We start from the raw sequence: 18,938 nt of genomic DNA on the forward strand, positions 1-18,938 counted from the left end.
TTCTTACTTTTGGTCTCGTTTCTGAACAGTTCTCGATGTACAGGGAAGTCATTATTCAGACAAATTCACTGTTTTTTTGAAGAGCTATAACTGTCTCACATATTTACTAACAAATACTGGCCCCTTTGGGAACTACATAAATACATTTTCTTATTGTTAGTCATAAATGATAACTCAGGTTGGGTTATTTTTTTGAGAAAGGGTCTCACTTTGCCACCTACACCGGAGTGCAGTGGTGTGATCATAGGTCACTACAGCTTTGCCTTCCCAGGCTTAAGTGATCCTCCCACCTCAGTCCCGCAAGTAGCTGGGACTGCAGGTGCACACCACCACACCTGGCTAATTTTTGTGCTTTTTGTAGAGACAGGGTTTTGCCATGTTCTCAGGCTGGTCTTAAACTCCCGAGCTCAAGCAATCCACCTGCCTTGGCCTCCCACAGTGCCTGGCTGTGTTGAGTTTGTAACTGTCTTGGAGCTATGTGGAACGATCAGAAGTCATGGCAGACAGACACAGAATTGTTACAAAGAGATTAATTACTCACTTGTCTCTGAGAACAACTCCTTCAATACATGCACCAAAAAGGACAACATTGCTTAAATCTACCATATTGAGAGTCAAGGAAACTGCTGTTTACCCTCTAACATGAGATAGAAAGTAGATACTCAGAATATTTCTTCTATCAGTAAAATGAGTTGCTAAATACTCCTCTAAATTCTTTTTTGAATTTTCTATATGAGGTGGACAGATTATCTGGCAAGAAGTGAAGTGATAGAAAGCAGGTATCTTTGTTACCAGGATAAAAATACTGATCATCTAGTTACGTTCCTAAGACTAAGACTCAGACCAGATCCATAAAAGGATACAGACAAAGGAGGTGGTCAGGATGGCAAGGATAGTACCAATGGGAATAGACTTCTGAGCATCTTTCAGATCTCCAGATCTGTTTGATCCAGCCATGATACCTTTAGAGATAAGGGGAAAAAAAATCAAGTTAACTTCTTGGATACTTTGATATTGATATTGATAGCAACTAGAAGCAAATCTAGGAACCATGAGAATTCTGCTCCCCTGAGAAAAATTACTTCCTGGGTCTGACAGCTTCTAAAATAGACAACGGCTCATGTGCTTACCTGTAACAGAGGGAAAGAAGATTCCCACCAGAAGCGTGAAGGAGGTGGTGATGTCAACAAGAACATATTCATGGTTTAAGCTGCCTAAGACATCAGAAGACTTGGCTGAAGGCTTTTCAATGATCTCTCCCTTGGGCAGGTAATTACTCCAAAGATTCTCTACAGTGGGAAAAATGGGAATTTAAGCAGCAGCAGTAGGGAAAGAAGATAATTAGATAATTTTCTACCCAAACAACATTCAAAATCAGATTCCTCATTTATACAGTTTCTAAAGGTGTGCCTGCTTCTATGTGAGCACATGTACACACACAATAAAACACACATAAATAAAAATATAGTGCTCTTTCTTATCTAGTTTAAATATAATTTGGCAAAATGATTTGGTACATATAAATGCAGTTTAACTTTACTAATGCAAATCAGTAAAAGTTAAACAGACTAAAACTAAATGCCGCACAAATTTTTTTATTAGTCATCAATGCTGTTTCTATCACCTTAATGTAAACTTACTTAAGTACAAAGAATTTCTAGACCAAACATTTATGATAGAAGTCACTTAAGGAACGTTTCAGGAATTTAGCTAAGGAAGATACATGTGGGTGTGGACACTCTGTTCTGTCAGTGCAGGAAGAACATTGGCAATTTTACAAGAATACACAGAATATTTTATCCTAAGGTTAGAAAGTGATTTGCTCAACTCTGCTCTGAAATGGAAGTGAATGTTAGCAGATACCACTCTGTAAAGGAATCCTAAATAAGGACAGCTTTACTAATGGAAAAGCAGAAATATGTTGATTTAAGAGCTGTGTGGCGTGCTTAAGAAGGCAAGTAGCACCATGGCAGTGAATCTTTATGGACAGTAGAAGAATCTAAGATGACAAGGCCTATTTTCCTCAGAAAACAGTAAAAACCTTGTCCAATAACTCCCTAACTTACCTGTAATGATACCACTAGCCAATCCAGGAATGCCCTGGATTGAAGTGACATTATTGTGAACAAAGTATTCATCACAGGTGGCATTGAAAAATTGACTCGAGTTGCAAAAGAATCTCCATAACTTTGATGGGACTGTCATGTTGTTAATTTCCTTGGTCTTAGAGCAAATGTCAATGTGTCTTGATGAAAGGGTGCGGTTACCCAGCATGCAGACACTAAGTAAAAGAAATAGGGAGAGAGATCAAGTAAGGAAAAAAAAATGCATTAAAAAAAAAGTAAACAGGTCAGTAAAGTAAACAAGAACCTCATCTCCAAGAGCTTCTACTATCAAGGGTAGAAAAGAAACTAATGTTTATTTATTTATAATTTATTTTAGCACTGTGAGTGGTGACTTACATTTTCTGCCAATTTAATCCTTACAGCAACATCACAATGTATTAGAATTTCTATGTTGTAGATGAAGTTATTGAAGTTCAGGAAGTTAGGGAGTTAACTGAAGGTTATGGAAATACAGTTCTCTGTCCAAGGTCATAGGTGGCAGGTGGCAGTGACAGAACTCAAACTGAAGAACTGTCTGAAGACATTACGCTGATTCATCTTCCAAAATTTTTGGCTAAAATTGTTAGGTCTATAAGACTACTGAAGTCCTTTTGTTGTTCTTATACAGAAAAAAGCACTCCTCTTTTTTTGGCCTAGAAAGGCCTGACATTCATAAAAACACCTTGAAAATGTTATGCTAAAGGTCGAATCTTCTGGCTACTGTTGCAAGGAAAACAGCTTGGCCAGAATTAAAAGGTAAATCCCTCGATGGCCTAAGAGAAAAGTGTTTTTGAACTTATGCCTAGACCCAGTGGGAGTGAGGGTAACTATAACACAAATATTAACTGCTGGTTTTATTTTTTTAACGCAGAGACACAAATATAAACAAAGGAATAATACATCCATAGTTAAAATACCTCTCAGATTCAACAAAGAGACTTTTAAAATTGGCAAAATGATTAAATACATTATTATGAACCATGTACCTAGTACTCAGCTTCAATAACTCCCATCATTTCCCAGGCTTGTTTCATGTCTTCTTCTAGATTTGTCTTGTTTTGCTGGAATATCTCAAAGAAAATGCCACGCATAATGACTGTGTACTAATCAAAGAAGAGGAGAAGCCTCAAAGGTGAACTTGAGGCAAAATGGAATTTCCCAAGTTGAGATACAGCCAGACTGTCAACTTTAGAACTTTTATGACTCTAAAAAGGACCTTCAGCTATATTACAGTCCCTAGATAAGCAGATTAAAAGTTTAAGATGGAATCTACTTCTGCCATCATATAGCATGGCATAAAAGAAATAACGAATGGGGAGTCATAAAATCACAGTTCACCTTCTTGTTCTGCCATTTATTAACTTGGAGGTAAGTCATTAAGCCTCACTGGACCTGTCTTTTTGTCTTGAAAAATCTTTTTTCTGTAATCTGGTTAAATCAACATAGGACCAATGAGTTTGATCCTCAGATAATCCAGATGTCTTTTCAAGATAATCCTGTAACAAGACTACAAATAACACTCAGTGCCAGCTAGTCCCTATGCCACTAGTCAAAGGGAAAAGTGGGCCTATGAGTCACAGATCTGCACAAATCCATTACAGATCTGCACAAAAAACATACTTTAAGGTATTTGCACTAGGGAGTTGAAGTGGGAGGTGGATGATAAGAGATACTTAATGGGTACAAAGTCCATTATTTGGGTAATGGATAAAAGCCCTGACCTAGGCTGGGTGCAGTGACTTACACCTATAATCCCAGAACTTTGAGAGGCTGAGGTGGGCAGATCACTTGAGGTCAGGAGTCCATGACCAGACTGGCCAACATGGTGAAACCCCATCTCTACTAAAAATTCAAAAATTAGCCAGACTCGGTGGCCTGTGCCTATGGTTTCAGCTACTCAGGAGGCTGAGACTGGAGAATCACTTGAACCTGAGAGGTAGAGGTTGCAGTGAGCCACATAGTGCCACTGCACACTCCAGCATTAGCAATAAAGCGAGACTGTCTCAAAAAAAAAAAGGCCAGGCTCATGTGATGGTGGATCACCTGAGATCAGGAGTTTGAAACCAGCCAGACCAACATGGTGAAATCCTGTCTTTACAAAGAAAAAAAAAATTGTTGGGTGTGGTGGCACATGCCTATAATCTCAGCTACTTGGGAGGCTGAGGTGGGAAAACTGCTTGAACCCAGAAGGCAGAGGTTGCAGTGAGCTGGGATCATGCCACCACACTCCAGCCTGAACAACAGAGAGAGACTCCATCTCAAAAATAAATGAATAAAAAATAAAAGCCCTGACTTCACCACTACACAATATGTACATGTAACAAAATTACACTTGTATCCCCATAAACATATATAAATTTTAAAAAGATGAAAAAAGGCAGTTGTATTAGAATTAATATTACATATATAGAAATATACATGCAAATTACTAATATTTCCTTTTATTTTATTAAACATTTTAGGTTTCCTTTGATTCCCTTGATTTTTCATTAGTAAAAAAAAATCCAACATTTAAATACCTATAAAGGTTGCTGGCAATAACTACATTTTTGCAAAGCCCTTCATGAATAGTTCAAAATATGTATAATAAAAAAGATTAAGTACAATTATCAGGGAGAAAAAAACCTAGTATTTGTACCTAAATGATTGTTATAGCTACCAGTTCTACGTAAGAAAGAGGATGAACAGGGCCGGGTGTGGTGGCTCATGCCTGTAATCCCAGCACTTTGGGAGGCCAAGGTGGGTGGATCACGAGGTCAAGAGATCGAGACCATCCTGGTCAACATGATGAAACCCTGTCTCTACTAAAAATACAAAAAATTAGCTGGGCATGGTGGCGTGTGCCTGTAATCCCAGCTACTCAGGAGGCGGAGGCAGGAGAATTGCCTGAACCCAGGAGGCAGAGATTGTGGTGAGCCGAGATCATGCCATTGCACTCTAGCCTGGGTAACAGGAGCGAAACTCCGTCTCAAAAAAAAAAAAAAAAAAAAGAGGATGAACAGGACATAGTTTGCTGGGAGGCTTCCTGCCCAGACAAGGAAGGAAGTCTAACTGGGCTTATCCAAAGGGGAAAATCTCAGAGAGACTCCATGAAATTCTGACTTGGAATTATCACACCACCAGATATTTTCCATTACTACCCAATAAGGATGGCTAGGCAGAGAGACAGACACGTACGGGAAGTGTGGAGGGGCAAAGGAAGACTTGATGGCTCCAGCATAGATGGCCAAGATGGACACAATGACACAGGCCAGAAAAAGTGAGGCAAACTTGTTCACATAGCGTACGCCGATAAATACCACTAATACCATAAGGACCAAGAAAGCTGTGCCATAGACACGCATGTTATTTAGCATGGCTGCTGCTTCCTTGAGTGCGTCATCACTGCGAAAGATGGCAGCCCGGGGAACGATATATATCTGTTAGGTTAAAAAAAGTACAAAATTAGGTTATTTCAAAAGAAGTAAAAAGGCTATAGCTGTTTGCATCTACTTTTACAAAAGCAAGCAAAGCTGAGATAGAAAATGACTGGAAAATTAGCATAGTTTCTAATAGGATCTGAAATGCCTACAGAAACGGGAATGTTATAGATATATATATCCATATTTTTTTGGTCTACATGCTGTTCTAAATAGCTACATTTCCTAATGGAAAGAAAGGGATAAACTAATAATTTTATTCACAAGGTTATATAAAATAAATATAATAATCATCTTTAACTCGGATTCTGCTGTCACTACTTTAAATAGTAAACAATATGTCTCAGTGAATAGAGAAATGAGAAATATTTTATTTCATAGGGAAGAAGGTATCAAAAAAGATAAAAAACTTTATTTTACATTTTCCCCATTGGTACAAGTCTTGCTTCCAAGGCTTGACCCTCTTGGATGAGGTGGCAGAGTGGTGGCAATCAGGTTGAGAAGAAGAAATAGGCAAAGGGAATTTCAACCCTTTCACCTCATATTCACAGTAAGAAGCCAACTCAGGTTGGGTTGGCAGTCAATCACCTGATTTATTCCTACAGCCAATCTCTCAGAAGCTTTCATATCAAAGAATAAACCCAAATCAATATTTCTGCTATATTATATACCACAATGAAGTCATTACTTACCAGAAAGATTTCAATGGCACCAAGAATGTACATGGCTGCTGCAAATGTGGTACCAAGATAAAAACAGAGGCCAACAGCCCCACCAAATTCTGGGCCCAGTGCTCGGGAAATCATAAAGTATGAGCCCCCAGCTGTAAAAGACAAAATAGAAGGTGAATAGGATAAAGAGTATGTATTAGTAAGAGGAATGTGATCAAGTCATAATTAAGAATAAAAATATACAAGAAGGCTAAATGTTTCAGGCTTCTGTAGACCCTGAATGTGATAAAAAGACTTGCTTGTGGGAAGTAAAAGATGAAAGGGTTATTGTGGGATATACTGCACATCTAATGTAATGAGCCATATGAAGCAATAAAGTTTGCCACCATTACTTAGAAATAAATTAGAGAATATTTACTATGACATGAGATAGGCCAATAAAATACATTCTGGCCAGATGTGGAGGTTCACACCTCTAATCATAGCACTTTGGGAGGATGAAGCGAGAGTCCTGCTTGAGGCCAGGAGTTTGAGACCAGACTGGGCAACACAGTGAGAAGTTATCTCTACAAAAAATTAAACAAACCAAAAAAAGGGCTGGGCACAGAGGCTTAAGCCTGTAATCCCAGCACTTTGGAGGCCAAGACAGGCAGATCATCTGAGGTCAGGAGTTTGAGACAAGCCTAATCAACATGGAAGAAACCCTGTCTCTACTAAAAATATAAAATTAGCCAGGCGTTTTTGCAGGCTCCTGTAATTCCAACTACTCAGGAGGCTGAGGAAGAAGAATTGCTTGAACCCCAGAGGTGGAGGTTGCAGTAAGCCGAGATCGCGCCACTGCACTCCAGCCTAGGCAACAAGAGTGAAACTCTGTTTCCAAAAAAAAAAAAAAAAGCCAGGCATAGTGGTATACACCTTTAGTTCTAGCTCCTTAGGAGGCTGAAATGGGAGGGTAGCTTAAGCCCAGGAATTGGAGGCTGTGTGAGCTATGATTGTGTCGCTGCACTCCAGCCTGGGTAACAGAGTGAGGCTTTATCTATAAATACACACACACACACTTTTCTAACTAATACAAGCTAAGAATATGACTGAAATTAACACATTCTAGTTTAAAAAAATAGATTTTTTAAAAAGACATCTTAAAGTCAAGTAGTAATATGTCTATGTCCTATAGACTATTACTCTGTTGCAGCACAGAACAAACTAAATAGTACTCTTTTCCTCAGAAGTTTGCACCTCTTGCTTTATAGCATAAACACAGAGTCAACACTGATAAATCCTGAAATACAGTCTTGGCCTACTAACCTGGCACCACTCCATTAGTGGCAATGGCACTCATGGAGATAGCAGTCAACATAGTCTGTGGGGAAAGGGAAAGGAGAGCATTGTTACTGTGTAAAGATGACATTTCTATACTACTTCTCCACTGGTGTTCCAAGAGCACTTGGCAAACATTTAACTCCATCTCCTTTTATGGACAGTCACACCTAATGATATGGAAATAAGATGATATGGTCCACTTCATTGCACTAGTCATACCATTAATATCTGGGGGATTCTGTCAAAATGCTCCCACATCAGTAGGTCAGGTGCTATTAAGAACTGCTAATCTCGTCTGGCCAGTTGTGGTGCTTACGCCTGTAATCCCAGCACTTTGGGAGGCCTAGGCAGGCAGATCACCTGAGGGCAGGAGTTTGAGACCAGCTTGACTAACATGGAGAAATCCTGTCCCTACTAAAAAATACAAAATTAGCCAGGTATGGTGGCGCATGCCTGTAATTCCAGCTACTCAGGAGTCTGAGGCAGGAGAATTGCTTTAACCCAGGAGGTGGAGGTTGCAGTGAGCTGAGATGGTGCCATTGCACTTCAGCCTGGGCAACAAGAATGAAACTCTGTCTCAAAAAAAAAAAAAAAAAAAAAAACTGCTAATCTCACTCTGGATTTCCTAGTTACACAGGAAATAGAGCATAGTATACTCAAAAGAAGTAACTAGAGAAACAACTCAGAAAATAGGTTAGAACCTGACTAAAGACTAAACAATACCAAGAACAATATTCAGTAAGGAAGGAAACCCCTGAAGGCTTCTGAGCACATAGGAACTGCATTTTAAAAACATTACCTGGTAAGCATAGTATAGAATGGACTGCAGATAGGAGTAGCTGGAGGAAGAGTGATTGGTTAGCAGGCTACCATAGTAGTTCAGTGAAAGGTAAAAACTATAGAGGTGGTAGAGTGAATAAAAAGGGCTGAGTGTAAAAGATTTCAGAAAGAGAATAGATTAGCTTTGGTAGCTGATTAGATGTGAAAAGCAATTAAGAAGGCAAACACAGCATTAAGATTTTAACCCTAAGAAACTAAAAAAAAAAGGTGGTACCATTAGTTTTAAGTTACTAAATATATGAACTGTGCCTGCTTAACCTGTTTTGGTCATCAGCTATATACTCATCAGCTGGGCATAATATAAAGGTAGGGTAAAATGGTCATAGTGATAAAAGGGGACAGTAGAAACCTATAAAATTCATCGGTGTGACTGGGATACATAAATAGGAGAAGTTTAAATTAAGGGAAGACACAAATGTTCTCAGTATAGTATAGAGAAGACCTGGAAAGAACATCTGAATTTTTAAAGAAGGGATAAGGGAAGAGACTTCAAAACAAAATAAAAATAACAATTACCCTCACATCCCCAATAACCTGTCTTGTTTCTCAATATATACTGGAGTAGTACATCACATTTTCTAACATACTTTCTGTCACAACTTTGGTGCTTTCAAGCTCAAATGGTTCTGATTCTGAATTCTTTGAAGACAGGAACTTCATCTTCTATTTCCATTTGAAGTCTTGCTTTGTAATTTCTAGTATATCATGTAATAGACAGCAAGCATGACTAATAGGCACTAAATGACTGAAAATCCTTTAAATTTTAATATCAGAATCAATTCTTCTGTTGACATCATTAATCCTCCCCTAGCATTCTCTGTTTTATTCCCAAAGAGGTCGTGTACAGCTACTCTTGAGAACTTGCAACATTCAGGTGATCTCCAGGTGCCAGTGCAGTACTTACACAGCAGCAGCAGATAAGGACAATTGCAAAAGCCTGAAGAACTCCAGCTGTGCCCACCACCCATGTAAGGCGTAAAAAAAGGATCACTCCAAAAATATTTTGTAGACACGGGAGGTAGACACCCATGAAGGTACCCATTTGGGGGGTCTAGAAAGAAAGACATTGACAAAAAATTAAACAGTTATCCTAAAGAGAGGTTTTCAATCTTTTATATATTAACTTGCTCCCTAATTACCATATTAGTCTCAAAGCAGAGATCATAAGTTTAATCAATATCTTCAAAAGGGCACATAAAAAATCTCCATCTTTCAAGTGTTTATCGCCACACTTTCATTATTCCTAAAGCTATACATTTTAACTTTGTAAAGTTTCCCACAGGTTTTTATTACACATAGGCACTTTGCCACAAATAAACTTTTATGTGCACCCACAACAATTTAAAATTTTGTTTTACAAAGCTATTGGCTTTTTTCATTTAAAAAGAATAAGGACTTGATGGAATTTCTTCAGAATTTGGCATAAATTCTTCACAGTAGTTGGTAAATAAAATAGATGGTAAAATGAAGGTTTGAGGGCCATTTTATCCCTTTTTCAAAGAGCTGAACAACCAGAATGGTAAACTGAATGTCTTACATTTTCATTTTGAGACAAACTAATGTTTAGTCTTTAAAAAACCCAACAACTTCACAACAGACAGATGGCATCAGCAGATGGGTATGGACACAGTTCTCTTGAAAAGATATTCCGTCTCCCTGAATGCTCTTTTCCCACATAGCTCACTCCCTCACAGCAGCTAGATCTCTCCTCAAATATCACCTTATCAGAAAGGTTTTCCTGTCCAACCTATCAAAGTAGCAATCCCCCTCCATTCTGGCTCCCTTGCCAATTTCAGTCTCTTTGCTCTGTTTAAATTTCTGTTAAAGCATTTATCAACACTTAATATGTTATATATTTTTGCAGTTAAAACATTAAGGACTGTATCCCCACATTAGAATTTAGACTGCATCGTATGTTTTGTTTGTGCTACAACCCTGGTGCTCAGAACAGTTCCAGGCACCTATCAAGCATTTAATAAATAGCTACTGAATACAGAATGCTGCCTTAGGTATTTCCTTGTTTCTTATATACAGGGCTCTTTTTACGTAGTCCTTGATATTCTGAGGCCTCACCTTGGTGGGCTTCTTCTTCCCTTCAGTGATGTTTTCTGCCTCTTCATGTTCCTTTGCTCCTTGAGTCAGATTAGTGTAATTGGCCATACGGTTGAGGAGAGAAGAGACCTTCGGTCTGGTGTCCATTTCTTCCTATAAAGCCAGTGACATGGAAGAAATAAGTTACAAAGAACACTGAACATAACTGTCAAATCTTGCTACCAGAAAACTTTAAAGTAAATTAAAAAATATTTCACAGGTAAACATTTTAAGACAACTTATCAATGAGACTTTATTCTCCCTCTTCGCCACATTAGACAATCACACTTAATCAGGGCAACATGAGTCTCTATAAAATTATTTGACAAAAAATGTATATATTTATGGTGCACAATGTGATGCTTCAATATTTGCATACATTGTGAAATGATTAAATCAACCTAATTAACATATCACCTCAAATTATCTTGTGCTGACACCATTTAAAATCTACTGTCTTAGCAATTTAAAATATACATTATTATTAATTATAGTCACTATCTATATAATAGATCTCAAAAATTTATTCCTCCTAACTGAAACTTTGTGCCCTATGACTAACATCCCCCATTCTCTCCCTCCCTCCTGGAAACTTCCATTCTGTGCTCTCTGCTTCTAAGAGTTTGAATTTTTAGATTCCGCACGTGAGTTCACGTGGTATTTGTCTCTCTGTGCCTGCTTTATTTCAATTAACAATGTCCCGCACGTTCATCTATGCCCTCACAAATGATAGCATTCACTCTTTTTATGGCTGAATAAGATTCCACTGTCTCTATATATCACATCTTCTTTATTCATTAACTGATAAGACACAGGTTGATTCCATATTTTGGTTTTTATCAATAATGCTGCCATAAACATGAGAGTGAAAATATCAATGACATTCTGATTTCATTTTATCTGAATATACGCCCAGTAGTGAAATTGTTGGATCATACAGTTAATTTTATTTTTAATTTTCTGAGGAACCTCCATGCTAATTTCCACTCATAAAATTCTTACATAAAAACTTTCATTACTGGGTTGGGTGCACTACTAGCTCATGCTTGTAATCCCAGCATTTTGGGAGGCTGAGGGGGAAGGACTACTTGGGGCCAGGAGTTCAAGACCTCAATCTCTACAAAAAATGTTCTTGAAAAATTAGCCAGACATGGTAGCACATGCCTGTAATCCTAGCTACTAGGGCCCAGAAGTTAAGGTTACAATGAGCTGTGATCACACCATTGAACACTTGCCTGGGCAATAGAGTGAGCCCTGTCTCAAAAAACAAAACAAACAAAACCTTACATTCTTTCTAGTAGCTATGTAACTTTAGTAAAAACAAAATCACAGTAACCTAGTAAAGAACATCAATAATATGATCCTTAATTGTAGTACCTCCCATTTTTTGGCTATTAACATTTATAGCTATTACTTACGGCAAGTATGGACAGGCTGAGGAAAAACTTTTGTGACTTAAGTAAATATTGACTTCAGACCTCTGCTTGAAGGAAGATGAGAGAGAGTATTATTTAAAAAATAAGTGGCCAGGCGTGGTGGCTCACGTCTGAAACCCCAGCACTTTGGGAGGCTGAGGTGGGTGGATCACCTGAAGTCAGAAGTTCGAGACTTGTCTGGCCAACATGGCAAAACCCCAATCTCTACTAAAAATATAAAAAATCAACTGGCTGTGGTGGCGCATGCCTGTAATCCCAGCTGCTCGGGAGGCTGATGCAGTTGACTTGAACCTGGGAGGCGGAGGTTGCAGTGAGCCAAGACTGTGTCACTGCACTCCAGCCTGGGCGACAGAGTGAGACTCCATCTCAAAAAAAAAAAAAAAAAAAAAAAAGGAACATTGGGTTGGGTATGGTGGCTCACACCTGCTATCCCAATGCTTTGGGAGGGCAGGACAGGAGGATCACTTGAGCCCAGGCATTCAAGACCAGCCTGGGCAACATACTGAGACTCTATCTCTGCAAAAGATTTTAGCAATCAGCCAGGTGTGGTAACATATGCCTGTTAGTCCCAGCTACTAGGGAGGCTGAGGTAGAAGGCTCCCTTGAGCCCAGGAGATTTCTGTGATCATGCCACTGCACTCTAGAGTGGGTGACAGAGCAAGACCCTGTCTCAGAAACAAACCAAAAAAAGGTCCATAGAGAAGTGGCATTTATTGTCGAAAGCCAGACAAAGGTAGTGCTGAAATAAACCAAGGCAGGTCCTTTCAACAACCTGGCCACAGGTTGTGAAGTCTGGCCACAGAGTCCATGTTGTCTTACTCCGATAAGATATACAGACCCTCTTCATTATGTAAAGTGAAATAAGCCACGCACATAAAGATAAATATCACATGATCTCACTTTACATGTGGGATCTAAAAAGTAGAACTCGAAGTAAACAGTAGAATGGTGGTTATCAGACGCTTGGGATATATGTAGGGAAATAGGGAGAGGTTAGTCACAGAGTCCAAAGTTTCAGTTAGGAGAAATAAGTTTTTGAGATCTATTGCACAACATAGTGACTACAGTTAATAATAATATATTGTATATTTCAAAACTGCTAAGAAAATCAAATTATTTTTACCACAAAAATGATAAGTATCCAAGGTAATAGATATGCTAATCAGCTTGATTTAATCATTCCACAATGTATACAAATATCAAGATATCACACTGTAATCCATAAATATATACAATTATTATTTGACATAAAAAAAATAAGCAGGTCCTGCTAATTTGGCAGCCTGCTTCCTACAGTGATTTTGTTTAGTTAGTTCTAAGGCAAATGATAGTCTTTCCAGACAAAGGGTAGAGAAATACACTGATTTATACTTAGAAGAAAGATTATTCTAATAAAAACATTTAAATCACAGCTGAATTAGACTGCAAGGTTATCCATATGTCCAAGAAGTCAAACTCCTCTTCTTTACTACATAGCAATTTGATTTGATATTTACCCACTATAATTAGATTACACAGACAAAATTAGCATGAAAACAAGTTACAATAATTATGATATTTTCTTTTAATATTAGTTATTAAATAATCCAGCTTGTACAATTTTAAAACCAAATGATGTAAAAAAAAAAAAAAATGCCTATCATGAGATCTCTGTTCCTAAAGTCTCAGTCCATAGTTTTCTCCCAAATATTACCTCAAAGAGTGCCAAATTTTTATCAAAATATTCATCTCCTTCTTCATAATTGGAATTATTCAGGTAAGCGTTTCGAGCTTTCTTATGTCCATCATCTGGGGAAAAAAAAGATCAAGTTAGCATCAGATAACTGTATATTTCTTCCTTATTAATAAAACCCATTTTCATATTCAAATTTCATCTTAGAGAGTAGAACTCAACCAGCATTGCTTGGAGAATATGGCCCCCTCTCCAGCAGGAGCAAAAATAAATCTCTAAGAATTAAACATGGAGGGTAATTCCTTTCCTTAGGAATTATTCTTTTGGAATTCTTTGGAGACACTATTCTTTTGGAATTCCAGTCCAGCCCACTGAGACTCTATTCTTCTTCTTCTTTTTTTTTTGAGACAAAGTCTCACTCTGTTGCCCAGGCTGGACTGCAGTGGCGCAATCTCAGTTCATTGTAACCTCCACCTCCCGGGTTCAAGAGATACTCCTGCCTCAGCCTCTGAGTAGCTGGGATTACAGGCGTGCACCACAATGCCCAGCTAACTTTTTGTATTTTTAGTAGAGATGAGGTTTCACCATGTTGGCCAGGCTAGTCTCAAACTCCTGGACTCAAGTGATCTGCCCACCTCAGCCTTCCGAAGTGCTGAGACTGCAGGCGCGAACCACTGTACCCAGCCGAGACTACTCTTAAAGTCACCTACATTTAGGAGAAAAAAATATTGAGTATCTACTCAGTGTATAACACTGTGCTAGATGTGGTCTCCTTTATACCCTATTGCTGCTGATAATGACAGTAAAAGCCTTCTGCCTTCATAGCTCTCTAACCTTTTATAAATTATATGAAGTTTTTGATTTGCATTTCTCTGATTTCAGTGATGAACGTTTCACACCAGTCATAATGGCAATTATTAAAAAGTAAAAAATAACAGATGTTAGCGAGGCTGCATATAAAAAGAAACGCTTATACACTGTTGGTGGGAATGTAAATTAGTTCAGCCACTTTGGAAAGCAATTTGAAGATTTTTCAAAGAACTTAGAACTACCATTCCACCCAGCAATCCCATTACTGGGTACATACCCAAAGGATAATCATTCTACCAGAAAGACACATGCACTTGTAGTTCATTACAGCACTACTCACAATAACAAAGACAAGGTTCAATCCAGGGGTGCCCATCAGTGGTAAACTGGATAAATAAAATGTACACAATAGAATATGATAAGCCCCACAAAAAAAGAAAGAACAAAATCATATCCTCTGCAGTAACATGGGTGCAGCTGGGGGCCATTATCCTAAGCAAATTAATGTGGAACAGAAAACCAAATATTTCATGTTCTCGCTTCTAAGTGGGAGCTAAACACTGAGTACACATGGACATAAAGATGGGAAAAACAGACACTGGGAGGGGGCAGGGAAGACGCGAGAAAAGGGCTGAAAAACTATCAATCAGGTACTATTGATAGCATCAAGAGGCAGTTAGATGCCTAGGCAGATGGGGTAGATCCCTAGGGAAACCCAACCTTCAAGGGAAAGACAATTTAAAGCCTAGCTACAAGTCCTGGATAAATCCACGGACTGGATTGAGAACCTCTCTTCCTGTTTGTCACACTTTCCTCTGATTGATTCCCCACCTGTCACCTATTTAACTTGTATCTACCTTTCCCTAATTGGTTTTTTTACATTATCATGCCCCTTTGAGTGGCGCCTTTGTTTTAGCCTTTTTTGCATACTCACAAACCAATCAGCATGCACTCTCCCACTCTGAGCCCATAAGCTCCCCAGCCCCAATGTGAGAGAGAGAGAGAGAGAGAGAGAGAGAGAGAGGGAGGGAGGGAGGGAGAGAAAACCACCTTTGCATGTCCTCTCCCTTAAGAACCATTTCTTGTCATTCAACAAAATTCTTCTCTGCTCTCCTTACCCTTTGATCATCAGCACAACCTCATTCTTCTTGGATGAGGGACAAGAACTCAGGACCTACCTAACACAGGTACAAAGAAGGCTGTAATACTGTGGCCCTCCACACTCTGCCAGTGGAGGGCAGCTACCCCACTCAATGGAAAGCAACAGCAGGCCAGAGCCGGGGCAACGAGACTGAAAGGACTATTAACATGCCTCTGTCCATTCCGCTGCAGATGGAGGGACTGAAAGCACAATTAACACACTGCGACACCCCCTCTGAGGTTCAGGGTTGCAGGCACCCCTATTTGGGCACCACTGTGTTCCCGTCAGTGTGACACGCCCGGTCCAGCAACAAGCCCCACATAGAGCCTGCTCCTGTCTCAGTGCTTAGAGCGGCTGGCCAGACACTGCGCTTACTTGCTCACCACCCAACTCCCACCAGAGTCTGAGTGTGCAGCTGAAATGGCTGCAGGATCTGCACCAGAGCGCAAGCCAGGCACAGCCCAGTAGGCTGAATAGACTGGGCATTTCTTCTGGTGAGCTTGGGCCTGGGCAAGGCCTGGGCATGAATGTTGCTGGCCGGAGGTCTCTGGCTGGCAAAGTGGCCAAAAAAATCCTGTGTCGGCCGGGTGCAGTGGCTCATGCCTGTAACCCCAGCCCTTTGGGAGGCCAAAGTGGGTGGATCACTTGAGGTCAAGAGTTTGAGACCAGCCCGGCCAACATGGTGAAACCCCCTCCCTACTGAAAATACAAAAATTAGCCAGGTGTGGTGGGGCATGCCTGTAGTCCCAGCTACTTGGGAGACTGAGGCAGGAGAACTGCTTGTACCTGGGAACTGGAGGTTGCAATTAGCTAAGATCCAGCCACTGCAGGCCAGCCTGGGCTACAGAGTGAGAGTTTGTCTTAAAAAGAAGAAAAATCCTGTGTCACTATGCTTACTACCTGGGTGAAAGGACTGCACATAACACATTCCTCAGCATCATGCAATATACACATGTAACAAACCTGTACATGTACACTTTAAATCCAAAATAAAAGTTGAAAAAAATAGGGCAGGCATGGTGGCTCACGCTTGTAATCCTAGAACTTTGGGAGACCCAGGTGGGAGGATTCTAGTGTCCAAGAGTTCCTGATCAGCCTGGGCAACATTGATATCCTACCTCTACAAAAAAAATTTAAAAACTAGCAGGGCATGGTGGTGTACGCTTGTAGTTCTAGCTACTCAGGACGCTGAGGCAGGAGGATCCCTTGATCCCAGGAGTACAAGGTTGCAAGTGAGCCATGACTGATCCACTGCACTCCAGCCGGTACTACAGGGTGAGACTCAGTCTCAGGGAGAAAAATGTTGAAAAAAGAAAAACATTATATTATGTCATTTAACTATTATTTTTGTACAAACCCTCCCATATTTTTTTTAATGTTAAAAGAGGCATCTGACAGAAATTCAGTGAAAGAGCTATGAGGAAAAAAAAGAGACTAGGTCCATAAGACAGCAGACTGTGTTATTTGAGTTCTTCCTTAACTTTGTTTCATTATTATGCAAAAGTTACATAATTACAGAGTCTGGCAGGAGAGAAGTGAAAAATAAATATCATAAATATATTAAAAATTAACATTTTCAATACTTGGGAAATAAATATCAATACAAAAATTAAAAAATTAAAAACCCTATGACCTTAAATGTATAAGGATGGGCTTGAGAAACAGTCAATAAACTATTAAAATTACTGGGTCACATCAAAGGGTACAGAGCCAAACTGAAGGGGTTCCCAATGCCCAAAAACGGAATATATAAACACTAAAAATAAATAACGTGGATTGAAATGCAAATTTATGAAACACCCAAAATTATATTTTGAAGAATTCGTCACCTTTTCGGGGCTGTTAAGGAAACAACACATGCCTCTGAAAAATAATATTAATAAATAGAAAAAAAATAAATGGAAAGCAATCATCTTGCCTTTCTTGTGCCAACTGCATATCAGGGTAACCACTAATTAAAAGAAAATTTCATCCTTCCATAGATGGAATGACAGAATTAGAAAAAAAAGTCACTAATGAAATAATGGATTTAGGCAATGATCATCAATGGCTGTTAAAACCATTAGGTGAAAGGCTGAGGCTGAACTTTACAATGGATGAATCAGGGTGATCTGCAGCCTGCTAATCAGCCTTAATATCTCTGAAGGTAGGACAACACAATCTCCTGTAATACAATGAAAAATACACTATACAAGCTATGATATATTCTTGCCAAAAGAAGGGAAATTGAATCTAATCAAGCCTCAAAATCTATCACTTAAAGAAAACACAAAGGGGGAACATGTTAAACATCACAAGGATCTAATCACCAAATTCAGAATGTGAGAACTTTTACAAGATGATCTGACTTTTTCCAGCAAATAAATAGCATAAACTTAAAAGGTGAACTTTTATACATAAAAGAGACTTAAAAGACATATCAACTAGGCTGGGCGTGGTGGCTCAAGCCTGTAATCCCAGCACTTTGGGAAGCCGAGGCGGGTGGATCACGAGGTCAAGAGATCGAGACCATCCTGGTCAACATGGTGAAACCCCGTCTCTACTAAAAATACAAAAAAATTAGCTGGGCATGTTGGCACGTGCCTGGAATCCCAGCTACTCAGAAGGCTGAGGCAGAAGAATTGCCTGAACCCAGGAGGCGGAGGTTGCGGTGAGCCAAGATCGCACCATTGCACTCCAGCCTGGGTAACAAGAGTGAAACTCCGTCTCAAACCAAACCAAACAAAACAAAACAAGACATATCAACTAATTGCAAAGTGTGAACACTGTTAGGATCCTAACTCAACAAATCAAACGTAAAAAGGCATTTTTAAAACAATAAAAAATAACCGAAAATTATTGCTTATTTTTTTAAAAGGGCAAGTAAAATCATATGATGGCTGGAATTTTCTTTAAAACAGTCTAGAGAAAAATTAGGTAGGGTCTTGAAAACAGATTTGTAACATTGTTGAAGCTGAATGATGCATTCACGGCAGTTCATTACGCTATCCTACTTTTCCGTACTTTTGATATTTTCAGTAATAAAAAGTTATAAAAAGAAAGAACAATATAATTATTTTCCTCTTTCTAATGGCTCCAGAATAGAAAATTCTTTTTTTTTTTTTGAGATGGGAGTCTTGCTCTGTCACCAGGCTGGAGTGCAGTGGCACAATCTTGGCTCACTGCAACCTCTGCCTCCTGGGTTCAAGCGATTCTCTTGCCTCAGCCTCCCGAGTACCTGGGACCAAAGGCCACCACACCCAGCTAATTTTTGTACAGAATAGAAAATTCTAGAGAATAGCTTAAAATTATCACCACTTCTGAGTAATTCATTTATTCAATTTATTCAACTAATATTTATTAAATTCCTAGGATGTACTGGGTACTGTTCTAGGTCCCAAGGGTACAGCAGTAGAGACACTGCCTTCACTGTGCATATACTGAAGTTACAGAA

General features: G+C 39.2%; 1 protein-coding gene across 6 annotated transcripts in view; it reads right to left on the reverse strand.

The window, feature by feature from the left end:
* SLC12A6 (solute carrier family 12 member 6) overlaps positions 1 to 18,938 on the reverse strand; it is a 103,316-nt gene that overhangs the window by 18,503 nt on the left and 65,875 nt on the right. For all 6 annotated transcript variants that reach the window (XM_035259933.3, XM_035259932.3, XM_078334427.1 and 3 more), the window contains 10 exons: positions 13,576 to 13,670; positions 10,429 to 10,560; positions 9,260 to 9,406; positions 7,501 to 7,555; positions 6,217 to 6,347; positions 5,283 to 5,524; positions 2,067 to 2,281; positions 1,131 to 1,289; positions 864 to 962; positions 542 to 599 (listed from right to left, as the gene is read on the reverse strand). In XM_035259933.3, the coding sequence (XP_035115824.1) occupies positions 542 to 599; positions 864 to 962; positions 1,131 to 1,289; positions 2,067 to 2,281; positions 5,283 to 5,524; positions 6,217 to 6,347; positions 7,501 to 7,555; positions 9,260 to 9,406; positions 10,429 to 10,560; positions 13,576 to 13,670 (1,333 nt within the window). The remainder of the gene's footprint in view (positions 1 to 541; positions 600 to 863; positions 963 to 1,130; positions 1,290 to 2,066; positions 2,282 to 5,282; positions 5,525 to 6,216; positions 6,348 to 7,500; positions 7,556 to 9,259; positions 9,407 to 10,428; positions 10,561 to 13,575; positions 13,671 to 18,938) is intronic.

This window comes from Callithrix jacchus, chromosome 8 (assembly GCF_049354715.1).
Source record: "Callithrix jacchus isolate 240 chromosome 8, calJac240_pri, whole genome shotgun sequence".
In the NCBI taxonomy this organism is placed as follows: domain Eukaryota; kingdom Metazoa; phylum Chordata; class Mammalia; order Primates; family Cebidae; genus Callithrix; species Callithrix jacchus.